General features: G+C 38.7%; 2 protein-coding genes across 6 annotated transcripts in view; one reads left to right on the top strand and one right to left on the bottom strand.

The window, feature by feature from the left end:
* The window catches only part of smad2 (SMAD family member 2), a 16,550-nt gene extending 10,001 nt beyond the window's left edge, over nt 1–6,549 (top strand). For 4 of the 5 annotated variants that reach the window (XM_005729219.2, XM_005729218.2, XM_005729221.2 and 1 more), the window contains 8 exons: nt 106–299; nt 592–726; nt 905–979; nt 1,142–1,195; nt 1,305–1,517; nt 1,894–2,031; nt 3,444–3,588; nt 4,829–6,549. In XM_005729219.2, the coding sequence (XP_005729276.1) occupies nt 106–299; nt 592–726; nt 905–979; nt 1,142–1,195; nt 1,305–1,517; nt 1,894–2,031; nt 3,444–3,588; nt 4,829–4,952 (1,078 nt within the window). In that variant the 3' untranslated portion in view covers nt 4,953–6,549. The remainder of the gene's footprint in view (nt 1–105; nt 300–591; nt 727–904; nt 980–1,141; nt 1,196–1,304; nt 1,518–1,893; nt 2,032–3,443; nt 3,589–4,828) is intronic. The other variant, XM_005729220.2, reaches the window with a different exon arrangement.
* The window catches only part of LOC102207765 (katanin p60 subunit A-like 2), a 384,693-nt gene that overhangs the window by 237,379 nt on the left and 137,816 nt on the right, over nt 1–9,498 (bottom strand). The window lies entirely within an intron of this gene.

Here is a 9,498-nt window from a genome sequence, read left to right as displayed (position 1 = left end):
AGCACTTTCAAACCAGAAATGACACAATCACCTTTCAGAGTTTCTGAGAGTTTCTTGTGAAGATCTTGGCGCATTATGAGCTGCTTTTCATCTTCTCTTGCTTAGGTCACTGGATGGCCGTCTTCAGGTGTCTCATCGTAAGGGCCTGCCTCACGTCATCTACTGCCGCCTGTGGAGATGGCCTGACCTTCACAGCCACCATGAGCTGAGGGCCATTGACACCTGCCAGTATGCATTTAACCTTAAGAAGGATGAAGTGTGTGTCAATCCCTACCATTACCAGAGAGTGGAGACACCTGGTAAGGGTCCTTGAGAATTGTGTGTCCTCTTACTTCAAGTACTTTTGGTTCTGGTGTTCAAGATGTCCTTGAACAACCCTATGAGCATGGTAGTCATAGCAAAATCATTGTTTTAGATCTCCTAGTCTCTTTCCGTTTTGTGCTGTTAAAATCAGTCTAAATGTGTTTATATTAGTGTTCATTCGTCTTTTTACAAGATTATATTTAGTGGAAAAATGCATATAATTATATCATATTAATTGGTATAACAATTTCCATCTGTACTTGTCAATAACACTCCTTTTCTCTTCAGTGCTGCCACCAGTGTTGGTCCCACGTCACACAGAGATTCTGACAGAGCTTCCGCCTCTAGACGACTTTACAAACTCCATTCCTGAAAACACCAACTTCCCTGCAGGCATAGATCCTCCTAATAACTATATACCAGGTATGTATGTTTTCCTTCATATTTCAGTAGTTTCACTCATTTGTTTAAAGTAACAACTGATCTTTCTGTGCTAACTCTTGAGCTTTGGTTTAGTATAAAAACCTCTTGGCTTTGTTTGGGTTTTAAGCAATGGTTGCTGTTAAGAATACACATCTTATTTAATGTTCCTTTTTTACAGACACTCCTCCACCTGGCTATATGAGTGAAGATGGTGAAACCAGCGACCAGCAGATGAATCAAAGTATGGAATCAGGTAGATTAGTTGAGTTTAGCACTTGGAAATATCCTTAAGATTATACTCGCATGTAAACCTCACACATGCACGTCATTTCAGCAGTGTGTTTTACACAGGCAGTGTTTAAAATGCAAAACAGAGTACAACAAGATGTAATGTGTTGTATGTTTTTGTCATCAGGCTCACCAGCAGAAATGTCACCAAGCACCCTGTCTCCTGTCAGTCACGGCCTGGGTAAGAGCGATTTATTGGTTTATTTATTTACCTTTAGTTTCCTTGGAAATTATCAATAAATGATTCAATGAAAACTTTAAACATTACCACCATGATTTCTTTCTTTCAGACCTTCAGCCAGTCACCTATAGCGAACCAGCATTCTGGTGCTCTATAGCTTACTACGAGCTAAACCAGCGGGTTGGAGAGACGTTCCATGCCTCACAGCCATCCCTGACCGTTGATGGCTTCACCGATCCCTCCAACTCTGAACGCTTCTGTTTAGGGCTTCTCAGCAATGTTAACAGAAATGCTACTGTTGAAATGACAAGGAGACATATAGGTACAGCATACACTGCCACACACTCAAAAATAACATGGTGTAGCAGCTACTCTGTGTGGGCACTTTAACAATACCTGCACTATGAATCTCAGATTCATTACACTGACGTCCTTGAGCTGTAAATGTGTCTTTACAGAGATTTCAATTGTAAAGGTGCTGTGAGAAATACAGCAGTTCTTTCAGTGATGGCTTTAAAAATCTATCTGATAAAGACATGTTGCTGAATAGGTGTGACTGATTTAAGACTTTCCATAGCACTATGTCCACTGATGTTTCACTCAAGTTCAAGCTTTGCTCCAGAGTAAGCCTTTGTGATTTTTTTTTCTGTCTTTTTTTCGTTAGCTTCACATTAATTTTTCTGTGATACATTCTGCAGGTCGTGGCGTGAGATTGTATTATATCGGAGGGGAGGTGTTTGCCGAGTGCCTCAGCGACAGTGCCATTTTTGTCCAGAGTCCTAACTGCAATCAACGATATGGCTGGCACCCTGCCACAGTCTGCAAGATACCACCAGGTTTGTACATGTTTTGTTTTGTTTTATTTTTTAAATAAAGCTGAATGATTCTTATACAACAGTTTAAAAAGGTCCTGCCTGGTTTGCTTACAAGATACAGTATAGAAGATGTACTTTATTTATCCTAAAGATGTGAATTTTGCAAATGTCTCAGAAAGGTAAAAACTAATCTGGGATCAAAATGAGTATTAAAAAATGTTAAATAAGTAAATGTTTGGCTGACAATATTAGGTAGTAGCATACAATACAGTAAAAAAAAATCAAAGTTTATAAAAAAGTGACTTACCTAGTGTAGTAGAAACAGCATAGCAGATATCAGATGCTATTAAAGTTTCTCAGTAGCAGAAAGTGCAGTACAGTGAAGTAAATCAGTAAGTGTTAAGTGCTGTGACACTGCAGGGTTGAGATAAACTGTTGAGAGATGATTCTCTGCTAGGCATATGTGTTAATTTGAACACAGTTATGGCATGAACCACAATTTCCTGTGTCAGTCAGTCTGGAGCTGAATCACTCTTAGTAAAAAGTGCATTGCTGCCTGTACAGTAAGTGGTTCAGAGGGCTTCTAACGTGTCCAGCTTGTATCACAGAGGTGGCCTTCCAGATTGGTTTATTTAGTCTGTTGGCGTCCGACTGATAGAAAATCCCTAGTGTTTTGCTGCACACATTGAAGGATCTCTGCCTTCTCAGGGGATACAACCTGCTCGTGCCCTTCTTGGGGAAAAAAACAAAAAACCTTAGTGTTGGTCCTCCTCCAATGGAAGTATCACCAAACAAAGATTAAGAAAATGATGGTGCGTGATGGCTGTGCTTTTTGTTTTTTGTTTGTTTTTTGTTTTTTTTAATTAAAATAGCTCTGATATGTAGACCCCCCCCCCCCCCTCTGATATTGATGAAATTGAGCTTGAAGAAAGGGAATACAGTGTGACAGTCTTTTCAGACACTCACCCACACTCTGACTCATCTGTACCCATGTAACTTTGAACATTTCATCCCTGGCCAAAAGAGCAGTGTGAACGCTATCATTACTGAAGCACACAGTGGTACTGAAATGCACCACAAAGATCTTTTGAGCATTCAGGGGTCAGATTTGTAAGGCTTGTGTAGAATAATTCCTAACATGCAACACACCCACTCCTCACAATGGTTCAGCTTGGTACCTACAAATATAGCACAACTGTGATCTTGCTAATTCTAATATTCAGCTTACCGGTTTTGGAAATGCACATTTATTTAATTTGTTGTTAATTTGGCTTTATTTTTGTAAAATGTTACATGTGCACAAATGTGAAAAATGAAATGTCCTCGGAGTATTTGCATTAACTAAATTAAATCTTTCCTGGTGGGGATTATTAGTCCCACACATCATTTTGTTCGTTTCCTTTTTCTAATGTATTTTTTTTCTGTTTTGATAGGCTGTAATCTGAAGATTTTTAACAACCAGGAGTTTGCCGCACTGCTGGCCCAGTCAGTAAATCAAGGGTTTGAGGCTGTATACCAACTAACCAGGATGTGCACCATCAGAATGAGCTTTGTCAAGGGCTGGGGAGCTGAGTACAGGTGAATTTGTCTCTGAAGCACATGTTCTCTTACACTGCCATCCATAATGAATGGAGGGCTTTCTGGTCCCTATCAGACCAGAGAGTTGCTCAGTAAAACTCAGTAGTGTTGTCTCTCTCTCTCTGTGGACTGCTCAGGAATATAGTGTTTGCAATTTCTGAGCCGTTTAATTCATTTATTTTTCTCTGTAAACTGTTAATGTTGCAAATGTTGGCATGCCTCTGATTGCTAACAATATTTTTCTGGTTCTATGAACTGAAAGGCTTAGGCCTACCTTCCCTTTTTAAAAACAACTTTTGGTTGTAATTTTATGTACATATCAGTGTCCATCTAAGTTCTTTATGCACTAAAAATGAGCTTGTGGGTAGAGGCCACATAAGTGTCACAAATAGTTGTGACAAAGCTTGTGGTTCCCTTCACCTCTGCACATTTTGCTTGCTATGATGTGATGGTTGAATAGTCAGCAATAGAAGTTGTATTAGTTCTCAAGATGTTCTAGGGGGACTTTTCTGAAGCTATTGGACTGTGCATGAAAAAGACTGTAGTTTCCCTTAACACTGACTCATAGCTTGTATACCTTCAAGTTAATGGACTGAACCTAAGTAAATTAGTCTTAAGGAGAAATAGTGAATCAGCAACCTAACTTGAGAAAGTGATGAAGGACTTGAAATTCAAATCTAGGTACACTCTCACTCTCTATTGCGGTGTCAGCAGTATATCTTACATGCAGGTCGTAGAGAAGCAGCTCGTGCAAGATTTTAAGTCGTCATAGTTTGTGTGTGCACGTAAAATGTTAAGTTTTTAGGAGCTAAATGCATGGAACATCATTAACAAAGGATGAGGACTGACTTTTTGCCTTACTGCTCCCCAGTGTTCAGTGGAAGGTAAAACGGGTGCTTTTTACACCCCAAACAGTTTTGTATTTAAACAGAGTAGTAGTTGGTTGGCATGTCCCAAACAGACTGTGAGTGCAGTAAAGGCATCCTGCCAAGAGTAACACACAATGTAACAGTCTTGGACAAACTGCAAACTCAGATGTACATTTTAGTATTTTTAATCACACGTAAGAAATCCCATAATAATGTTTAACATACTGGGTTGTTTTTTTTTTGTGCTTTAAAAAATAAAAAAATGAATATTGATATGAAATCCATCTATAAATGCTGCTTATTATCAATAACAAATCACATGAAATGCTACTTTTGTCCCATACCCATGTGCTATATTTTTATCCTTGCAGGCGTCAGACAGTCACCAGCACCCCTTGTTGGATTGAACTGCATCTCAATGGCCCCCTCCAGTGGTTGGATAAGGTGTTGACCCAAATGGGTTCACCCTCAGTGCGCTGCTCTAGTATGTCCTAAACAGTGTCCTGCTTTTGCAGATGCAAAGTCAGACATTTCAGTGTTTGAACAGTGTATCCTAAAGGAGAGCACCATGCAGTCTTAAGTGATGTACAAACAACAAAACAAAAACAAGAAGAAAAAACCCCCCACACACATTGGACCCGGAGGACAAGAGCTTGACATCACTAATTGACAATAGTGGTTTATTAAGTGATGCCACAATAGACCCTGACTCTGTTGGAACAACTGACACATTCTAGTTCTCATCAAGTGAGATCACCTTGCAATATCAAAATGACAAGAGAGTGATGTCCTATTGGGCGAGCCTACATTTGTGCTCTGATCTGAAAACCCAAAGCAGGACAGAGCGTTATTATCCTCCTCACTGACACAGCAACAGCTGCTTCGGGCATCGAGCATGTGACCTTCTACTTGCTGGACAGTCTGTCCAACTACTCGTTCAGATCGCATCTTCACTACCTATTTACCACAGCACAACTTTGATCCCATGTCAGTATTTCTGTTTACATGACGCTGACTAACAGTACTACTGCCACTCCAGGCTCACAATCGACCAAAGCCAACTTCACATCTTCATTTTCTGGCGACCAAACTTCCATTTGATTTGGGATGCTCCTCTCTTCTCCCAGTCAGTCATGTGCTGTTGTTATCACTGACCTCACTATGTTGGAATGCAAAGTCTTCTGCTCTTAAAGGGGTTTAATTACTCATGAACCCCATCTTCGCATTTTCTCATGCACACAAACCATATGCGCTTTCCTTTTCCTTTGTTTTCATAATGATAAAGTGTCTCCTCTTTATACGAAGCGTGGACTGGTTGGTGAGGAGTTTCCATTAAATAGTAGTAGTCATCACTAACCACCTAGTGTAGATGATTGGAATTAAAGTTGAGGATTACTTGAAGCAAGTGTCTACAATATGTCACACTAGGCCAAAATTTGTTCCTCCCATGCACCCTCTCTTACATTCTCCTTATTTTATTCCACAGTTACATCAGCTTGTTTGTGAAGAGGAGCTCTGTATAGACTTTGAGATGCACAGGCTTAAGATTAAACACAAGGCTTCACTATTGCTTACGTCTAACAAGAGGAAAAGATAAACACCTATTCCCTATGTTTCACATTTGTGGAAGAGGCATAAATCTCTGCAATAGTGTATCATTATTGACATTTTATCAGTAAGTAAAGTCCTGCAGTGTTGGACTGTAATTAACAAGCATCCTCTATTCTGCACTTGCACTATCCTAAATTAAAAATGGTTGCCTTTCATGTAAAATATAGCAAGGTATGCTTTTAAATTGAAAATATAGAAGTGTTGAAAAGCCTACTCGATTCAAGATAATCACAGAAGAAGATTATTATTTTAGACTATTTACTGTAAAGATTTGGGCCCTTACATTCCTTGAATTGGTGTTCATTTGATTTGAAAAATGAATAAATAAATAAAATTTCCTATCTGAAAGCCAGCTGGTACCGACATTGGCGTTTGAAAGCGTTTAAGTATTCAAGCTTTAAGTACTCCACAAGCTAGTTACTCTACAGTTATTTTCTTGTTTCCTTTAGCTACATTTTGTATTTTCTGAGTATTTTTTACATATAAATATATTTAAAATCTTTAAAGCTTTCTTCCTTTTTATTAGAATTTATTTTTCTTAGAACATACCTTCAGTTTGAAAATTATTACAGCTTGATGACTATTTGTGTGTGTGCGTGCGTGTAGCATAGGATATACCATTATCACTGAATTTACCACTTAAAGCACATTTAGTTATCATTGCGCTCAATGACTGACATTGTCCTAATTGATACCTTTCTTTCTTCAACGTGTGAAATTTGGAGACTTTCACCATATTTAGGCTCTTACAGATGTCATCTTAGTGATACCAGTATTTCATCTCAGAGTCTGACCAAAGATCGGCTTAATCTTTAAATTCACCAGTGGCTGTTTGAGCTCCACAATTAAAGATGAGCATTTTATGGTTAAGTACCACAGCTATTAGAAAAATTAAGGTGTTTCGATGACTAAATAACTGACCTTTTGGATATTGATGTATAATCCAACCGCCTCGCAATGGAGTATACAGCACATGGTATTAATTAATATAGCTCTGTTGCTGAAAGGTGTATTTGTGGAGTTAAGATTCCAGTGTGCAGTGAACAAACTGCATCAAAAGCTGATTGAGTTCCGTAATTCAACACATGCACATTAATTAACAATGAGTGTGTTTACTTGCACACGGGATACTAAGTTGAAGTCTCTGTACTGTAAGTGAATTCTTTACTTGGGATTTTAAGTGGGACATGTAAATATATAATAATGGGACTCACTTGCCTCATTGTTGTGGCTCTTGCTGTCACATTCCCAGTATCCTCATTTTACATTCTCTAAATAAAAGAGCTGTTGTTGGTGTGCACGTAAACACATTCCCATTTTCTACTTGATCAGTGATGCAGATGTGACATATTATTATTGCTATTATTTTATTTTTTAAGTAAGGACACCAAAATGAAGGTTTAGCTTCTCACATAATGAGGGCCAAGACATGAAGTCCAGAAATCCTGGTACATGATACATTATTGCATATTCAAAGATGTCAAACTTCAGTAGGTGGGTTTTAGAGCGCACAGTTGATGGATGACGTCTCTCATTAGGCAGTGTACTTCATTGCCTTTATTTTTATCTTTACTTTAGAGCCCTGCCTGTCTTTATACTGGTTTGACCCAGGCAAATGTTGACCTATACTCTTCACCTAACTAATGCTCATCTGTAACCAGACTAAAACCAGCTCAATGTGGTAAATGTTGCTTATCTTTTTGTTATTTATCTGTCAACCTGTCTTATATTTTCTTTTTTTATTTATTAGGGAAAATGTTGACTGGAAGTTATAGCCAGACTTTCCAAATGTTAAAGTGACGATATCATGGTGTATTATTGCTAACCCACGTTTGTTCTATGCAGAAACATTGATAAGGTTTTTTTTTTTTTTTTCTTTTCGTTTTTTCCTGATGGCTAGTCATACTGTTTTGTGCGTATTGCCGGGATCCAGCAAAAGCCTTCGCTTCTATTTGTTTTTAAGTGCCACCTAAGACTTTAGCCTGCCCTACAAATTACCAGCTCTCAGAGGGAAGATGAAACCAAATAAGGTTTCATGACGGCTGATTCAACACATTCTGAAGGTCCACATTCCTATTTAAGGATCACGTGTTGTATTATTATTGTTATTATTATTATTTCTTTTTGTTTCCTGATTGTGATGACAATTGTGTATCTTCAAATAAGCCTCTTTCAGGTGAATCGTCAAGAAGGTGGTTCTTTGGAGACAGTGAAGTTTCTACATGTCACTAGTGATGTGTTGTTATATAGTTGTACTTTTGTTTTTTTATCATACATGCTGTTCCTTTTGCTTGCTGTCAATGGAGCATATTCACTTAGACAGTCTCTTAGAATTTCTGTCTTTTCAAACACTTCACTTCATAGGCTTTTCAACTACCTTGCATATACAACTTCTTACAGTGTACACTAATAAAGCTGTTTTAATTCAACTGAAAATAGTGTCTTGTGTTGCATTGCAAATAGTTCTAGCCTTTGTTAGGCTGAGTGTTCTACATAAATGAATAAAGCTCATGTTGGTGTAGTCATCAGTTAAAACTGACAGTTTACCTGAATTTCTTTAATTTAAAATACTGTCCTTTATGGTGTTTTCGCTCTCGGCATAAACAGGCTGGTTCTTGTACCTTCAGAGCTGCCTTAATTCTTCTTGGCATAGATAAAACAAGGAAACAGTCCTCGGATGCAGAATTGTCGGCTGCACATCCCAAACTCATACCGCATATCTCAGGTGGTCTGCTGGATTGAAATTTGTGATTGTGGAGGCCATTTGTGCTTTGCGACATGGTGCTTTATGCTGAAAGGGGCCATCAGAAGATGGGCACACTGTGGTTTTAAAGGGTTGGACATGGTCAGCAACAATACTCAGGGAGACTGTGGTGTTTAAACAATGCTCCTATGATATGAAGAGGCCTAAAGTGTGTCAAGAAAAAAATCCCCCACATGACTACACCATCAGAACCAACAGCCTGGAGAGTTAATAGAAACTAGACATGATCCATGCTTTCATATGGTTTATGTCAAATTCTGACCCTACCCTCTGAATGTCACTGCAGAAATCAAGGCAACGGTTTTCTGTGTGTTCTGTTAACCAGTTTTGGTGAGCCTGTGTGTAGCCTCAGTTTTCTATTATTAGCTGACAGGAGTGGTACCTAGTGAGTCTTCCTCTATTGCAGCTAATCTGCTTTAAGACACATATTGTGCATTTAGAGATTTTCTTCTGCATACCTCAGTTGTAATGACTGTTTATTTGGGCCATTGTTCCCCTTCTATCAACTTGAAGCGCTCTGCTCTGAACTCTGTCATCAATGAGGTATTTTCGCCCCCTCACTGGATATTTTCTCTTTTCAGACCAAGCCTAGAGATAGTTGTGCAGGAGAATGACAGCAGATTGCAGCAGTTTCTAAAATACTCAGACCAACACCAATGTCACCCC

This window comes from Pundamilia nyererei, unplaced genomic scaffold (genome assembly GCF_000239375.1).
Source record: "Pundamilia nyererei isolate P.nyererei 1_Seehausen unplaced genomic scaffold, PunNye1.0 scaffold00032, whole genome shotgun sequence".
NCBI classification, from domain to species: Eukaryota; Metazoa; Chordata; class Actinopteri; order Cichliformes; family Cichlidae; genus Pundamilia; species Pundamilia nyererei.
This window is presented reverse-complemented; position numbering and strand designations above follow the sequence as displayed.